Genomic DNA, 18,637 nt, shown 5'->3' with positions numbered 1-18,637 from the left:
TGTCACAATTTAATGTTTCAGATCATCAAATAAATTAAATACAACCTGAGTTAATAAGTTAATCAGGCCCGATTACCGCCTGACCTGCAGAATCAAGGCACTCTGTCTTCATAGTAGCCGAATATTTAAAAATTCGATAGCTGCTTAAAAACTTTTACATAGATCTAGAATCAGTAGTTGTTGATGCATTTTCCTTACATCCTATTTGTCTCGTTAAAGTCAAACAAAAATTTTTATTGGTTTATTTTAGTAAGCAGCACAGCTCGGACCTTAAGGGGGGGAAAAAACTTCACGAGCGTTTCGTCTTTTAGAAAGAAGGTGAAGCTAGCAAATAAACTGAGCCCATAAACAGCACCGGGGCCAAAAGGCCAGCGACTTTAACCCACACCAATCAATGCTAAGAGTGAGAGAGCAAGAATGAGTCCATCTTTTAAAAGTGTAACCAAAGTCACCATCTTTTCTAACGAGCTCTGGAAAAACCATCCTCTTTATATAAGCCAAAGGCTCAATAACACTCTAAAAAAAATGTAAACCATATAAAATCACTCCTATTTGGCAGGGGGGGGGGGGGGGGAGACCAGTATTTACCCACTAGTAAACAGTCTCTACTCAGTGATGATCTGAAGATCAGCTCACCTGAGGCAGAATTTGTCCGACGTGAGTGATTTCTGTGGTGCATACATGCTTATGAAAACCGTGATAATAATAATACGTGATTCAGCATTCAGCAGTGAGACCGAATGTGTGATCCAAAAGGAAAATAAAGACTAAAATAAAAAAGTCAGTTGGATTTACATAACTTAACGCCCGGATTGGATTTCCGGTGCTGTTTGTTTAAGAGTCGGGGCGACATGCAGTGAATGGACCGGACCCGCTCGCTGTAACATGAGAAACAACCCCGCTGCGCTTCACTGACTGCTGCAGCCCGCCGTCGTTCCTGGGAGCACCTGCAAAGACTGAAGGACGGCTCTGCTCGACTTCATACCTTCCATTGTGCATGTCGTGTTGCCGCATGTTCTTTATGAAGTGGATCTTCTTGAAGCTCTTTGGTCGGGGTGAGCCCGATAGGGTCCGGCATCTGAAAAACACAAAACAAACATGAAAGCCGAACAGGGAAAAACGAAGGGGGAACGCGTTTCTCGAGTGAATTTTTGATTGTACCTGCGTAAAGGAGCATTTTCCTCAATGTCTTCTAGAGTTTCGAGCGAAGAGCGCTGAGAGATGAGTCTCCTTCTGTGAAAACAGGCAGGAGAAGACGGGTTTAAAATCAGAGGATGGAAATTTAAAATGCCTACAGGACCGGAATGACAGATTAGATTTTAATTTGCATAACAGCTCCAGCAAAAGGCCTCCTAATAAGACGCAATCAGTGCTGCAAAGGAAATTAAATAGAAGGTCCAGCAATGCTTTATAAACTTCAAACAGAGCATTATAGAACACTAGATTATTATTTAAGACTATTACCCAAAAAAAAAGTTCCAGAAGGTAACCCAAATTCAAATAGTTTCAAACAAACGTTAAAGGGAACATGACAAATCTAATTCTTCGTTAATGCCACAGGGTTCTACTGTCTCAGGAGTATGAATAAAGTCTGCGTCTCTGCAGTAATATCATATCATCCAAGTAATATATGGATGATATTGATTCCTACAGAGCAATAGGAGAACTTTTGTTTCTATACATTCCTGAAAACCTTAGTGGTGCAGCAGAGAAGAACAAACTGCTGGGGAATTTCATCATCCATATATTGGACAAGTGTGACAGTCCTGTGCTGAGATTAGAGCTGCACAACAGGATTGCAAATTTATCACATCACAAAAAAAACTACTCTTAATCATTCAAGTGTCAAGGGTCCAGGCTCAATATGCCTATGATAGGCCGATAATTGTTGTTTAATTCAGTATAAAAAGGCTTTAGTAAGCAAAGAGGCGAAAAGACGCTAAAGTCTAAACTAAACAGCAGATGTCAGCCAGAAACAACCTTTTTCAATACAACCTTGTGGTGGAGATGAAAAGCCACTCATCCATCCATCATTTATACCCAATTATCCATGCAGGGCTGGTGTGAGATTAAAGGGATTACCTCTTTTTCAGTATCTGGATATCCAACTGAAAACTCATGACTAGCTCAACTAAGTCTGCCATGAAGTCAGAGCAGGCCTTAATACTGTTCAAATATTTGTTCATTTATCACACATCACATGGTTATCCTTACATTTACAGACATTATTGTATATTTTACTGATATTCTGCAGCCCAAACTAAGATGTACGAGTCTTTAGAACTCTTTGCTTTTCCAACATAAATCGAAACCCAAGGACTTTTTAATACACTCAGACATATTCAATAAATTAGAATGTGCTCCACATACATAACTACATACATTAACTGTGATTGCAAAGTCATTATAATCGACACAAAAAGGCTTTAAAGCATCAATTTGTGTGTAGTTAATCTATACAATGTGTCTCACTAAAATAAATGAGCTTTTTTAACAACACTCAAACGTTTTGACTTTATATAACTATTAGTATCCAACCAGGGCTGCACAACATTTGGGAAATAAATAATACTACTGATTATGATTAACCCATGGTTTGTTTTCTTGTTTTCCCATAATCACTCTTTGTGATCTGAAGCATTTTGTTGACATAAATTCTAAGCAGGACCAAATATTACCAAATATTAGCCCCAAAGATTCTAGAAACAGCTATATGGATTGTTACAATTAGAATATTGATCGAATTTGCTCTATTTTAAGTTCAATATGAAATTGTGCAATATTTCTAACTAATATACGAGTTATGGATTCATGGTCAACGTCAGGTAAAGGCCGACTGCTTTTAAGCCATTGCTTTCTATGACGGTTTCAACAGATCTTGTTAAACAGTCATAGTTAGGAATGTCAGAGTGAAAGCCCTCCTCTGAAAAGTAAAATATCTGTGATATGAATGATGATTGATGATTCTGCTATCTGTGGACAACACTGTACGATTATGTGGTCAGCGATTTCCCTGATCTTGTGAAGAGCCCGTAGTATTTCCCAGGATCAGAGCTGCTAAGAGGATAACGAGCTGGCTCCGCGAGCCCTTTGTGTTACGCAATTGGTCACAGATGGCCTTTATTTCACACTTTAGCTGCTTGACTCAGTTCTGCTGGAGCAACGCTTTTACTATGTGATCAGCTGCCAGTTTCAGAAAATAAAGCCACATGTGAAAGCTGAGTCTCCCAGAGCTGTTCCAAAATTAGCTTATAATTGCACGATTAGTGCCACAGCAACGATACCGTGGAACTATTTAGTCTGACCCACAAAGTTTTTCAACAACCCCTGCACAAAAAATTTTTTTTAATATTTTAATAGTGAGAAACTAATGGTAGAAAGAATCACCAACATAACATTTTTCTTCACCCTACGGTTGGAAAAACAGGATGGACCCTAGCCTGACTCGTCCCTCTTCAAACTAGATGTGAAATAGCGGAGCAGGAATTTTTAAAAACATGTCTAATAAATGTGCTTGACGATCTCCAGAGGTACACAAACACATCCTGAGTAACAGCGAGACACTTGAGAAGACGAGTTGATGAATTGATGGTTTACACGAGGATTACGATGAGAGGACAGATTATGCTGCTTATCGTAAACCTGACAGTTATAAACCCAAACAAAGAACATCAGTCTCTGAATAATAAAAAGATTGCAGCAATAAACTTAGGTCTAAATAGCTGGAATGGTTTGGAAAGACATCAGCTGGGTCTTTCCTATGGCTTTATAATAAAAGAGGGCCTAGCCTGACCTCTGCCCCAGGGTTGAAGGAGAGTGATCACGTGATTTATGGCGTCTTTAATCATCCTCCTTCAGTGAGCCCCCCCCCCACCCCCCGCCCCCTCTAGAGGTGGACAGGCAAGATAAGGATCCATAGCTGCAGCTTTTCCCATTGGGAATGCTTTCTTTTAGTGCGTCACTTCAATTATGGAAGTGCCTAATCTTGCAGAAAGCCACAGGAGTCATTCAAAATATCCTTAGCTTGGTATTTTAAAATGTAGCTCTAACTAAACAGCGACATTTTCCTGATTGCTACACAGCTTCTAATATCTAAGGACTGCAGCATTGCTGGTTTGGTGTTTGAATCTCTTTCATATTGATTCCTGCCGCAGCATGCACTAATTTGTGATTCATTGAAAAAAAATGTCTTCTTAGGGAATCCTTTATCTGTTGCATGCGCAACGAGCCACTTTTTTATTACATTAGTTTGTTGTTCTCAGTGTTGCAGCGATAAATAAAGATTGGAGGACTTCCCACATAAGAGGTCATGGTCAGGTCAAGCTAACATGAGGCTGATTGGCTTGTAAACAATAATTTCCTTAAAGTTGGGAAAAAAATGTTGAAGATCAGTTAAAGTAATTTGCTAAATTATTCCCACACTTGTAAAAAATAGCATCCATAAAGAAACAACTTCCTTTTTTTATTTCCGTTTTAAACAGAAGCGGCATGTTAAAAATGTATTCATAGTGTTTTTAATATCCAGTACAAATTATTTATTGGCATTACAGTAAACCCTTCTTACTGTATGTTTCTGGGCCAGTCTATTTGTTAATATTACTTCCAGTCTGAAGAACCACGTCGGTAAAATAAAAAAACAAAACAAGACTTTAGATCTGCCAGGGGTATGACTATAATTTTGGGAAGAGCTCTCATTGTTTACTTCAACAAGTAGTTTCACATTTACCTCTGAGTCCTTTGCAAGTATATTGTTGGGAATACTAGGTAGTGCTATAGAAAGAAAATATTTGTTGCTGCCAAGAAAATCGAACACGGCAATGCTCATAATGTCAAGTGTGGCTGCGATTTACTACATGTCCCCTCTCTATTTTTCCTCCCATCAACCTACTGGCCCAGCCTTTCCTGGTTTGAGGTTTCTTCCTGTTAAAACTTCCTCAGAAGGAGGGATTCTTGCAAAATCAACGACTGTGGCTCGGTTTATAAACCGACTGCGATGATAATCTGATTTAGATCAGATTGGAACGTGTGATTGTATCTAATAGGTCTATATGGTGGGACTATATATGTATAAAATTTGATTTATTGTGTACTTCTGTAGAATCAGAAATGAAACTGACCTGTTTGAGTTTGTAAAGTGCCTTAAAATGACCTTTGTTGAGCCTTGGCGTTCTACAAATAAACTGAATTGCAAATCTAAGTGGTCTGTGAGTTAAGTAGGACAGCAGACCATCTACTCTAAATGAAACAGTTTATTTTAATGGATTTTATATACACGGACTCAGCAGGGGTGGTTCTAGATGGGGGCCAACGGGGGCCAGTGCCCCTGTAGAGCTGGTCCTGGCCCCTGTTATGGCCCCTGTACCAAAGACATAATTTTAAATAAGTTTCTTACGATGATATATGATGACAAAGATATGATAAGTGATTGGTCCAAGTGACCAATTGTATTTTTTACCTTTACAGTTTTAGTCTAACAATAATTTTAAAATTAAGCTGTTTTATATTGAGATACGATCAGGGGTCTGCAACCTGCAGTTCCAGAGCCACAATTGGCCCTTTGGCTCACTTAATATATTAAACAATGAAATATTGACTTGTTTAGATCCCCCCCCAATCTTTTGTTCTGTGCCACCATGGAAAAACAACACTGGCCCCACTCGGGGCCCCCCTGGCAAATTTGGTGTAGACCCGTCACTGACTATTAGGGCCAGAAAACAAATCTGCATAAGGACCCAAACAAGTTATTCTCTTCTCTGTGAGACATTTCGTCCGTTTCCAACGCAAACCTCTGTAAATCGAAAACTTTGAAAAGTTATCCACTAGCGAGCCGATCGTGATCCTTCCTGTTTGCTTTGACGCAACTCCGGCTTTCATATTCGGACTTTGATCCGACGTCTGTGGATGAGCAGCTGCTGTTCCTAAATGCGAGAGATGTTTTGCTGGCCAGCACAGAATCCCTGAGACAAAAAACAACCGCCTGGCGACTCATTCGTTCTCGACACAACTCTAGGAGCAAGGGTCAGAACAATCAGAGTCTAACCCTTCAGTTAGACATTAACTGGTCCGAGAAGCAAGCCTCAGAGATGGCTTGCAACCTCTCCTCTCTTCCAAACAATCCCTGCTATTGTTGTCTAAAGTGAATCTGTTCAAGCGTGATTCCTGATCATGCAACTTTAAGTCCACTTCTGCTATGAATGCAATAAAATTCTCTTGTACTAAAATGTTCATAAAAGGGATTTCCAATCCGGCCCGGTGTTGTGGTGCGTAAAGCTATAAAGCTAGAGAGGGCTGTTTGGAAGCGGAGATTAGGAGGTCTCACACGTACAACCTGTTGGCAGCTCGCCACAGGACACAGTCTTCCATTCTGCAATGGAGTAAAAGTAAATGTAAAGCTCTGGATTTATTCGCACATAAAACGTTCTCCCAAAGGAGGGGAGGCTGATTATTGGATGTCAGAAAAAAGGAAAAAGAAAAAAAAAAAGAGAAAGTCGGGGAAGTTGAACTTCTCTGGGCCTCATAAGGACCGGAACGAATGGGATGCATCAGCAGACTTAGAGAAAAAAAAATAATTGGGCAGAAAAGACGATAAGGAAACTTCCTTAGGTCTTATAACATCCAAAACTGAAGCTATTAGGGTTTTCATTGGGAGGCGTAGCAAGTCATAATGTGGGAACAAGGAAAAAAAAAAGTTAATTTCCAGTTAAAATGCAGTGCGATTGCTTTAGGATGAAGGGATGAGCTCAGATTAGCAGAAAAAAGAGAAGAATAAAGGGTTTGATATTAGAAACGAGCTAAGGCATGAAAATAGTTACAATTTTACTGAAACATCTTAAAATAATGCAAGCAAAATGTCTTTGCTTCAAGACTACATTGTCTTTTGGGCTTTTATGAGTCGACTGACATTCATTGTATTAATCAGAAAGGTAGATAAAATATTTTCTAATTGTAACCACTACAAAGGGTTATTATTTAAAGATAATTTCTGAAATGGTAATAATGCATTTAAAAAAAAAAAAAAATAAATAAAAAAATGACTTTCTACATATCAGCAGGAAAGAAAATTGAAAACAAACTATAGTGAAATCCTTTTTTGTCAATGGAGGTACAGGCCTATGACAAATACTTCAACATAGTTGGCTCCATGAGAGTTTAAGGTACACAGACCTTTAGGCTTTGATGCTCGAGTGTCAGGAGTCTGAACACAGCAGCACGTCTGAATGAATTGATGGATTCTTTAATTAATTATGATAGAAAAAATACTTTTTTTTAGATCAAGTTAACCATTTCTGAAATGACTAAACTTTATGTCATAGAATACATCCTACATGTTATAAACAGCGGAATGGCCACTAACTTTCTATGTAGTTTCTGTTTTTGAAGAAAATATTTGCACAATTACAATATATCTCCCATTAAAAAGAAGGTTTATAGTTGCACACACGCAGTATGTCGTTCCACTGCCTCATATTTAGCTCCTGAGGGCCTTTCTGACCATATGTTGACAGCTCAGACATTGCAAGGCTCTCTGAAGGGAAACGAAGCCTTCTTATATAACCCTGGGATTATGCCAACCATGACCTCACCACGCAACAATCGACCTCATAACCAAAAGTATGTGACCTAATCACACAAAACATGAGAGGACCATTATGTTGGCTCTTGCTCCCTTGTTCCCAGCCAGTTAGTTAAAATCACTGAAAAAGTACACATTATGTTTCTGGATTCCTGCCTAGTTGGTGTGAACAAGACTAAAACGGGATGCGAGGAGCTTTTGTCCGACTGTGATTGAGCAGAAAAAGAAGCGAAAATTGCTCTTCAACTCCAGCATACAGCGGCCAGATGGGGAATGGTGTGCTATATTTAGCGCTAATAGCTCTCGGTGTACTGCTTTATGATGAATACGTCCTGAAAAGTGCAGAGAAGCTAAAATTATTCATCCGATTTCCACATTAGATTCTGGGGTCTCTGACAAAGGCCCGTGCCTCTCGGAGATTACATGCTGGAGACACATCAGAGCCCCTGCGACTTCCTGAATGGGAGCAGGACTCGAGGCCAAAAGCTCTGAAGGGAGAGTGTGTCTCCGATTCCCCCGAGAGAGGAAGCGGAGAGCAGAAAACACAGAGACCAGAGCCAGGCTGCTTCTCAGAAAGCACGGGCATCCTGCCTCTCCCGGCCAGGGACCTCTCGTCATGTTTCCACCAGCTGTCCTCGGGAGGAAAAAAAACAAACGCGGCACTGTGCGGAGAGCGCTCGTCTGTCCGCGCACACCAGTGGAACGTGGTCCAGCCGATACATGCAGGTTACTCATTTCTTGGCTTTCCAGTTAATTTGATGTGGATGTCCTTCAAAACAGGGACACGGGGTTCGGCAACTTCACGCTGCACTTATTAACAGAGCAGCAGAAGTTGTTGGACTTTTGCTCAATAAAGGCAACATACAAGTCACTGTTTAGAGTTATATCCATTCATCCATCCATTAGCTGACACGTCTATCCCTTGTGGGGTCGTGATGTGTGCTGGTGTCTATCTCCAGCTGTCAATAGGCGAGAGGCGGGGTTCACCCTGGACAGGTCGCCAGTCTATCGCAGGGCAACACAGAGACAAACAACCATTCTCACACCTAAGGAGAATTTAGAGAGAACAATTAACCTAACTGTCAATATTTTTGGACTGTGGGAGGAAGCCTGGAGTACCCGGAGAGAACCCACGCATGCACAGGGAGAACATGCAAGCTCCATGCAGAAAGACCCAGGACCTTCTCTCTGCATGGCAACAGCGCTACCCATTGCACCACTGTTTATTATTTATAGTATTTATAACACTCTGAGTTAGACCCATTTAAAATGCTCAGTATTTTTTCCCCTATAAAACTACATCCCAAACTCAAGTGTGAGCCACCAGAATTGCCAAACTCCTGGATAGGTGTCAAAACGTTTTCAGAAAGAACTGAGCTACAGTCTGATTGCCTCCGATTTAAGCCTGTTTGCTGTTACATCCCAAACGTTTCTTATAAATAGAAAAAAAGTATAGCAACTTTATCAGCGACGCAATATCGCTGTATGCCGTATCCGCATCGTAATGAACGTCTTGAAATAGCTGGTCTAGTCTAGCAACATGCATTCAGGCGCTCTATATCAGTGACATGTTTGGTCACATTTGAGATTAAATGCAGCACAAAATGTTTTAGGAAGGCATTGAGATGTTCAGGGGGCTGCATGGTTATGGTTGGTAGCACGGATGCCTCGCCACTAGAGGTTTTGGGTTTGAATCCTGGCCTGGAGTTTGCATGTTATCCCTGTGGATAGGTGGATTCTCTCTCCCAGAGTCCAAAAACATGACTTAAGTTAATTGGTTGATCCAAATTGCTCTAAAGTGCGGGTCTTGTTCTGTGATGGACTGGCGACCTGTCCAGGATGTAGCCTTCCTCATGCCAAATGGCAGCAGGGGATAGGCACCGTGTGATGTAAATTTTCACACTTTCTTCATTCGTCTTAATGAATTGCATGCATTCCTTCTCCATCATGCATGAAGGAGGAATCATCAGCAGAAGCCCTCAAAACAGTCAATAGACGGGTGATAAATGCCAGTACCTGGCACTCTTTTATGAAAAATGTATTCATGCACTGTGGTACCTAAGTTATATTCTGAGTCCACATCAAAGTCTGACATAGAATCCTTATTTGCATAAAATGCCAAAAACGCATGAAAGCAATATGTGGAAAAAAGTTGCTCTAGACTTTGTCAGCTTTCTGTGCACAAACATGGTGAAAACGAAAAGACTGCAAGCTCTTATATTTGTGTCCTTAATTGCTGCAACTTCTGAGTCAGCATAACGGCAGAACTTATAAGAATTTAGTGTTTTATGCACATTTTAGTTTGTGTAACAACCACTCTGCAAAAAAAAGGGGGAAGTACCAGTTTACTCAAGGCTTCACTGTGAACCAGGAGCTTCCTGAAGAAGTGTGGCAGAGACAACAGAGGGTGGAGAGGATTTAGCAATTTGGGGGGGGGGGGGGTCGTAATGGAAAAAAACTGAGGCAGAAAGGGTCTGAAAAAAGGCTGAGAGAGTCATTAGAGGACTGACATCTGTCTTGCTTCTGTGGTCAGTTGAGTCCCTCCCTCAACCCTCAGTCTTCCCTTGTGGCTCCAACACAAACATGAAGGAGACAAAAGGGTGCAAACGAGAGAGAGACGCGTGAAAAGGCTAGCCCCCGCTGCACGTGGAGTTGGACAAGGGTGTAGAGTTACAGGATGTTTACGTCACACGGAGCAAAAAAAACAACAACTGTGTGCTAAGATTTAAAAAGACATTTCCATTAATAAAAAATCACACATGTACATATAAAACACTGAAAAAGATGCAAAAGGGAGCAAAACAAAACTGAAACCAGACGATTCCCCGCGGAGCTTGGTGAGTCATGGCCATGATACCACCCGCATGGAGCGCAGCTGAACTCTCCTCCTGCTGGGTATTGTTGTGTCCAAGCCAACTGGGTTGCCTCGTAACTTTTCAAAGCAGCTGACCGTACCAAACCTAAACGGAAACCGATCATAATGTTTGTTCATTCATGTGAAAGAGCAGGAAATTAAACAACGAGAGTGCTTGAAATTCCTTGTGGTTGTTGTTCTTTGGGTTGATCAGGCAGGAGATATTGTAAGGCGGTTGCACAAATCTGACTTTAAACCCATGAAGTACAATGAAAAAAAACAAAAAACTATATCGGAGTGGACAGCAGGGGGCCCCCAAGGGCAATCTACTTCTTGCAGAGTTATATTTTTTTTTATTTGTCTGAGAATGCAGAGGTAATGTCTTATAATGACACCACACCTCAGTTTACAGCAAGTCTGAAATTCAGAGAGACCTGCTATTTTTAGATTATGTATTATAAGATTATAATACATTTCTCAGCATCTTATGCATTCAAGCCATCTTTCAAAAATAAGAGATTGCAACATACTATAAGGCAGTACAAACAAAAGGTTTCTACCTACAACTTTCACTATGCTTTACATGGATGGCAGATTCATAAGATGCCCAACTCTTCGTCACTCTCAGACTTTCCTAGCTGTGATTGAGACTTCAGGGGCCGTTCCTGGTTCTATTTCTTACTAGGAACTAGAAAAAAACTAAACTTCCAAAAGTCCAAAGAGGGGGCGCAGAATCGGGTCTCAAAAACTTTATATTTGAAGTCAAACTTACCAAGAATCATCCGACATTGAAATTCACACTAATGGTTTCTGTTTACTGTATTTAATTTTGTATTTAAGATTTAAAAGAGTCGGGAAATACACCAGCAATACTATGAAAATATCTGTGTTTCTGTCTTGATTGCTATCCAAGCTACCGACTGGCTCGTCCTTCTGTTTGCTATTGTATTTCGCAGTTTTGAGACTTCCCCCTTGTATCAGAAACATACCTTTTTTGTTTTGTGTTGTGTTTTTGTTTCTGATTCTGTGAGCGACATAGACGGGGACATTGTTAAAGTTTTGGTCCAACAAAACCATGTTGTTTATCAAGTATCCTTATTAAACAAAAAGCCGCAATGTGACACCTCCTCCTCTGTTTTTTTTCTCGTTTGACGTGAACGGCTTCCTTCATTCCTCTCTCAAACAATCTCTATTTGAACATTTTGACACACTTCAACTGAGTATTGTCCTGGGGAGACGGCTCTTGTTTGCAGAGCCATGCGTCTGTGGAGAGGCTGTTAAGTTTCTCCAATATAGATGTCTGGACACTCCTTACTGCACCATGCCGCTCAGACTGTTTGGAAATCTTGTCTTCAAGATTAACTAACCTCTGAGAGCTCGGTTCGGTCTGAAATGCACCGAGAGGTGGAGAAAATCCTTGGTGTAGAGTTCTGCCGGCATGGCTCATCACTGATTGTGAAAAACAAATAAAAAGGTGACATATCGTGCAAAATCTCCTTTTTTGGCCTTTAAATACATTTTATTGTGCACTCTGGAGTCTCTAGGAACGCAGAAAGGTTCAGCGTAGTCTGTCCAGGTGCTGCATAGATATCCTTACATTCTGTTTAGGTCATATTGTTTAATCCGTTCAGTTTTTTTGAATAATTAAGTCACCTTATTTGCTGCAGAGCTGCTAAACAAGGTTACGGACTTCCAGTTTACCAATTTCATGAATCTGCCATTTTTTATTTTTTGCTGGAATTTTGTGTTCCAAGCTCAAGGATGCCGAAGCTACAAGTGGATAAGAAGAAAAAATATTCTGTTGTTGGGTGTATGAACCTACAAAATTCATCACACAGTCACCCAGCATACTACAAAAATGGCCGAACGAGGAGGAACGAAATGCTCTGCAACCTGGATTGTGGGCGGAGTGTGAAGTGCCTTGTTTGCATTTAAAGAGACCACGTCAAAACGAGTTGCTCTTGGACAAACCCCAGAATAAAAAGGTAAAAAGGGTGACCGTGGAGGTAAATGGACGAAGAATGCAGACCAAAGCATTGCAGTTCCATCTTATATACACCACGACTGAATGACTTCAATGTGAAAAGGAAGAACTGGAAAGCATGAAGCTAGGTTTATACACGACACATTGAACAGGGTGCGAAGGTGCGCGCACCAGAAGTGATGCAACCGCAGCGTCCCTGACCCCGTGCGCAGGCCCTGTGAGCCTTTAGCGGCACGAGGTCGTCTCACACATATTACCGGCCTGCTTTCAGGGACGACTTTATTGGCCAAGTTTGTGGAGACAAACAAGGATTTTTAACTTCTGTTTCTTGCAAAGTACATCAGGTCTACAACAACCACCTACAAAAAGTAAGGCTGCGCCCCTGTGTTTTTGGAGAATACTGCACCTGCATCCACATTAAGTATAAATGTCTTTAGTGCTTCTATGAGCTCGAGCTCAATCTGCACAGACCTGAGCGACATTCCCAACGGGCGAGCATAACTCAGCCTTGATATGTCCCCTTTAAGCCTGATGCCGTCGGTTTCAGAACTATGCCTTTCAATGTATGTGACCAAACATTTCTCAGTGAGTCAGGCTGTCAATGGCACCAATGACGCCCTGTCGTTGTTCAAGGGAGTCCATCCTGCATGTTAATGTGGATAATGCAGAACGGGACACCCCAAACAGCTTAAAAGCTTTGAATTAAGGTGACATATGTCTGTCCAACTTCCTTTACAGATTGAATACAACCGTATTCTCACTTTTGGTGATTATTTGATTGTATATATATAATAAAAAAAAGGACAGGATCAAAAAGCCTTTTTGTTTCCAAGCAGAATGTTTTCTGTAGTTATTTTTCAAATGGTGATAAAATAATAATAATCATTGTACAGTAACAAATGTGATTTTCGAGTTTAAAAAGATGACTAATGAGCCAATTAACTGAAATTTACTGTAACCATCAAAAAGTAGAACATTCATTATATAACTTAGTCTTTTAAATGCTTGATGACATTTTATTTGCATAAATTAGCTAATTAGAATGATTTTACAACTTTTCAGAGGTTAATAAATTACCTCCATACACACAGATGAAATCTATTCCCTTAATCCCAACGTGGAATGATCCCAGTTTGTCATACTTGGATTTAGGTAAACGCCCAAAGATGTGGTAGCTGGTGGATTCCTTAGCTTAACTTTAATAAGTTATGTTAGCAAAAACGTTTTTTTTTTTTTTTTTGTAATTAGGATGAAGAAAAATAGCATTTCCAATCTTTAATGGAATCAAAGCGACATAAATAAGTCCGTGCAAACAAATCAAACTAGTGGAATTTTGTCATAACTACACCTATTTGGTAGATTTAAAGAAATAAATCCTACTTGCCGTCACGTGAATCTAAAACGGTTTTGTCAAAACAAAACTTCAACAATAAGCCAAAAAAAAAAAAAGAAGCAAAAAACTTTAAGAAAGAAAACATTATACGATCTTAATATCATTAAGAGGAATTCTTGCTACTGCAAAAGTAAATTAAAAGCAGATTTTAGTGTACAGCGCAGCAGTCGCAAAAATCACAAACCAAGTAACAGCAGCACAAAGGTCAGCTGCAAACTTGTTGATTATCATACGCCAATGGGACCCCCAAATGAAATTGCCCTTTGGGCCCCATGCAACCGTGGGCCGGCCCTGGAAACCATGCAAGGTGACTCATAGCATATGCGCTTTAGTGTCGTGTAGTTTGGAAACACTAGTTGCTTAAAATGATCAGAAAATGTAATAATCTGACCCCACAGACCCTGATACAAAACTAACTTTTCACCAGGATTCTATGACATTGTAACACAAATGTCCTAAACCACTGCACAGTGGAAGAATAGATTATAGTAGAGCAAAGATAGAAGGATTATTATTACAAAAAATGTATTCTTTTGGTCTAAACAATCATGGAAAAGACTGCTGGTATGACAACTGTTTAGCAACTGGTCACTGATACCCTCCACCTGCGGAGTAAGCCACAAAAGGTCATTGCTATAGATTAGAAGCTGGCTGTTCACACATTGTCGTTTTTCGAGTAATGGAAAGTTCAATCTAAGGAAAAATGGGTAGAAAAGTGCAGAAGCAACAGGGATAATAGCAGCCCTGAGGGGATTGTGAAGCAAAGCCGATTCAAGAGTTGGGGGAGAGTCACAAAGCTTGGACTGCTGCTGGAGTCAGTTCTTCAGGAGCCCACACACACACACACACACACACACACACACACACACACACACACACACACACACACAACCTACACACATGATCTTAGTCTCATTAAATGTTTTGTGTTGCTTTTTGTGGTATAAGGGATGAAACTATTTGTTTTGAGAATAGTTTAGAATTTTTTAACCTTTATTTAACCAGGAAGTCCCACTGAGATTCAGAATCTCTTTTACAAGAGAGACCTGGCCAAAGTAGCGGCCAAATCACAACAAAATGCATTCATAATGAACACCAAGTCACATTTTCATGATGAAATAAGTGCAAAATGTTAAAAAAAATTGCTGCCAACATAACCATCTGTACTTACAGTCAGGTATAAAGAACTCAAAATAGGTCTTGGCAACGCTGCAGCCTGAGGGAATCCTGAATGAAATTCTGCTTTGGGCACAATGCAACCTTGGGAACACCCTCTTGCAGATGCATGATTGTGTGTCGTACGCCAGATAATCATTTGACTGAGATATTACCAGACATGTTACAGTGTATATCACCAAACACCACAGGGTGGTAAATTTGAATATTACATAAGAGGACTACAGTTGTCACGGTTGAATTTACTTGAAAGCCGAGTGGAAGAAAAGGGTGTTGCACAAAAAAAATTAAAAATAATTACAAGTCACAGTAACAACAAGAGGATTGTGTTGAAAATATAACATTCAATGGTGATGCTGTGGCGATTATTTTAACTGTTAGAGGGACCACTATTTTAAAATTCTCTTTGGGCCCCATGCAACCTTGAGCCACTCCTGGGACGCATGCAACAGGACAATGCATTTATGCAGAGGCAGGGGTTGAAACACCCGTCGCTTAAACCGATCCCACATTTATGACCGTGCAGACCGTGCAGAACCTGCAGACAAACGCCAGGGATCTCCCCCCCAGACGCGCCGGAACGCGTCTCTCCAAACACCACACGGCGAAGTGGAGCCACTGTTTACATTTACCTTGACCTCTGCGGCTCTATCTGCCCCCCATCCAGGCTGAAGCTCGGGGAGAACTGCCTGGAGTAGGCGGCAGGGAGGATTCCCTGAGTGTAGGTCTGCAGCCTCCCTCTGGTCGCGACGGGGACCGCGGAGAATGGCACGTTGAACGTGGAGGGCAAGAACGCGTCCCCCTCCGAGTCCGCAGCCGCCGGGGCAGCAGCGGCGGCACCCGTCCCGCCGCTGCCCCAGCTGCTGGCGAGGCGAGCCTGGTTTGCTAAAGCGAGCGCCTGGGTGGCGGAGGTCGCAGCAGCGGCGGCGGCGGCGGCGGCGGCGGCGGCTGCAGCCTCGGCGGTGCCAGCCGCGCCGTGCGTCCCGGAGCGCTCCAGAGAAACCAGGCTCTGTCTAGTCCGTGCTTCCAGCGAGTTCTCCTCCTGGCTCTGGCTGTCCGCATCGTCCTGCACGGGTCGGCCGTCTAGAGAAATGTTGCTGAGAAAGGACAGCGCCGCTTGCCTCCTCCTCGGGTCTATGCGTTTCCGCGTATGCTCAATGCTGGCGTGCTTCATCTGCTGAAGCGCGGCCGTGTTGCTGCTCGTGGCGGCCGCCATGGTCCGCTGCCGGCGATCAGAGCGTCGGATTTTGCTCCGATCGTGCTTGTGTGGGTGAATGGAGGAGCCTGTCTTTTAAGTGCATGCGTTTAACTGGGTGAAAACAGGGAGGTCACGTGTGCGCAGTATTGTGGCAGCACAGGGGAAATCTGGACCAATGAGCGTTGAGCAATACATGTCTTTTTTTTTTACCTTTTACTGAACGCTGAGGCCTCGCTGTTTATCTCCACGCTACGCAAATACCATTTGTCTGCCTCTTTTACCATTTAGCATCATTCATATAAACAACAGATCTCCAACACAAAGGGGATCAAACTTTTAGATTTCACCCCAGCATGATGCAACATGCGCTTTCTGCTTGCCTAATGGTCACAGGGTACAGATGTTTGCAGGGTGTTCAATGGGCGCTGGCACAATGGAGCCTGGCTTGGTTTGTTTTCAGAAAATAGATGGTTTTCTGAAACATGTGAGTTGGCATCTATGGAGCAACTGCGCCATCTGTCTGCTTGACATGCGTTGTATATGCTGTTTTTTTTTCTTATTGCCAGTAATCTACTTTAGTGCCATCTGGTGGTATTACTGTAGTTGCGAAAGGATGGGTGGCCACTGGCAAGAGGGGGGCCACTGGGTGGGCCACTTAGGGTGGGGCATCAACGTCACAACAGATTTTCAGAAGTTTTGTTTAAATGTGTCGGTACTTAAAATTTAGGTCTAATTTGTTTAAAATGTGTAAGTTCATGTTTTCAAGACCCCAAATACCAAAATATGTCTGAGATGTTTGGAAAGGCTTTTTTTTATTCCCTGAAATTTTTAGTGACCGTGATTTTTTTGTGACTTAAGATATCTGCTTTCTTATCGTGTGTTAAGCACATTTAACATTTTTCCCTGACGTCGAAGATGTGTTGTTTTGGATGAAATGCATTTTATGCTGTTTTTTTTTTTACCGTGATTTTTAAATATTGCAACATTCTTATTTATGTTGTCTTTGTTATAGTCATTTATTTATTTATTTTTCCCATTTAAGGATTCCTGTGCTGTCAATGAAAAGTCCGAGATTTAATTTTAGTGTTTCCCAAGTGTGGATAAATATTCAAAATGGAAGATTGGAAAGGGAAGAATTGATTCTCTATGTTTATTTTTTCTTCATTACCTTATCTATTATGACAAATATCTGAATTAATGAAAAAGGTAAAGACTATTTTATGCTGCTATCCATTTGGATGAGTTCCTTTACCTTTAATTTGCAACACTAAAATTGAGTCTTTGTCCAACTAATTGAACAAAACAAACGCACACTCATTTGTTAGGGCTTGATGGGTTGAGTAGTCGTCTGGCAATCAGAAGGTTGTGGGTTTGATTCCAGCTGCCCCTTGCCACATGTCAATGTGCCCCTGGGCAAGGCACTTAACCCCAAATTGCCTACCAAGCTGCGTCTCGGTGTATGGGGAGTGTTGGCCATAATCAAAGAGCAGTGCACTTGCACTCTGAGAAGGATGCAAGTACCCGGTTCGATCCCAACTGCCTGCACTCTGGGTCCCTGAGCAAGACCCTTAACCCCAGAATGCTACCCGGGCGCCACACATGGCAGCCCACTGCTCCCCAAAAGGGTGATGGGTTAAAAGCAGAGAACAAATTTCGTTGTAATGTATGTTTCAATGACAATAAAGATGATATTACTATATTATTACTATTACAGAAAACAAAAGGCCATTTCAATATAGTTTTTTGCTTTCAGACTCTAAGAACATCGGGTTCTTAAATAAAATAAAGGTAAAACAATCACAAGCCCATATTTAAGAGTCTCTATTCCATGTAGAAAAAGCGCATCCAGACTGGTATGTCTTTTTATTTTAGATTATGAAATTAAATCTAGAATATTTTGTAGTGAAATAGCTTTTAACCACATTGCTGAGCTGAAAAGTCAGATTTGTGGATGTGAACTTTAATGAACTCCAATGTTTTGGACTCAGAATGTCCATAATTTTATACAAACTGCTGAAGAAATCTAGAAACTTGAGTCTGGAAAAGTAGAGCGACATTTTCTTTCATACTGACCCCGGTTAGTCTCTTAAACATTTAGGATTGTGCAGTTAGACAAGAGCGATGCAAGGATGGGTTGTCTGGATGGGTTTCCAGGAGAAACCATTCTTCCAAATAACAATATCAATGCATGCTTTCAATTTGGACAGTTAGCTCTAAAGGTCTCACCTGTACAGGGAAATGTTTGGTAATAATCAAAGAGGACATCAGTACAAATATCTTTATGAACTGTCCAACACGGTGGTGATTTGGGCTTGTGTTGCAGCTGCAGGACCTTTACTACTTGCAGCCATTGAGATGACCATGAACTCCTCTGCGTACATTCTAGAGTGAAATGTGAGGCCCCTGTCTTTGACAGCTGAAACTTGGTCCAACTGGGTCATCAACAGAACAATGATCCC

The 18,637-nt window shown here is 41.3% G+C and overlaps 1 protein-coding gene across 2 annotated transcripts in view; it reads right to left on the bottom strand.

Moving 5' to 3' along the window:
• The window catches only part of cables1 (Cdk5 and Abl enzyme substrate 1), a 32,671-nt gene extending 16,364 nt beyond the window's left edge, over positions 1–16,307 (bottom strand). Inside the window, exons 1-3 of one of the 2 annotated variants that reach the window (XM_012855489.3) lie at positions 15,613–16,307; positions 1,162–1,233; positions 986–1,078 (exon numbers count right to left, since the gene is read on the bottom strand). In XM_012855489.3, the coding sequence (XP_012710943.2) occupies positions 986–1,078; positions 1,162–1,233; positions 15,613–16,196 (749 nt within the window). In that variant the 5' untranslated portion in view covers positions 16,197–16,307. The remainder of the gene's footprint in view (positions 1–985; positions 1,079–1,161; positions 1,234–15,612) is intronic. The other variant, XM_012855497.3, reaches the window with a different exon arrangement.
• Positions 16,308–18,637: the final 2,330 nt, after the last annotated feature.

This window comes from Fundulus heteroclitus, chromosome 6, assembly GCF_011125445.2.
Source record: "Fundulus heteroclitus isolate FHET01 chromosome 6, MU-UCD_Fhet_4.1, whole genome shotgun sequence".
NCBI classification, from domain to species: Eukaryota; Metazoa; Chordata; class Actinopteri; order Cyprinodontiformes; family Fundulidae; genus Fundulus; species Fundulus heteroclitus.
Note: the sequence above shows the minus strand (reverse complement) of the source record. Positions and strands in the feature narration are given on the sequence as shown.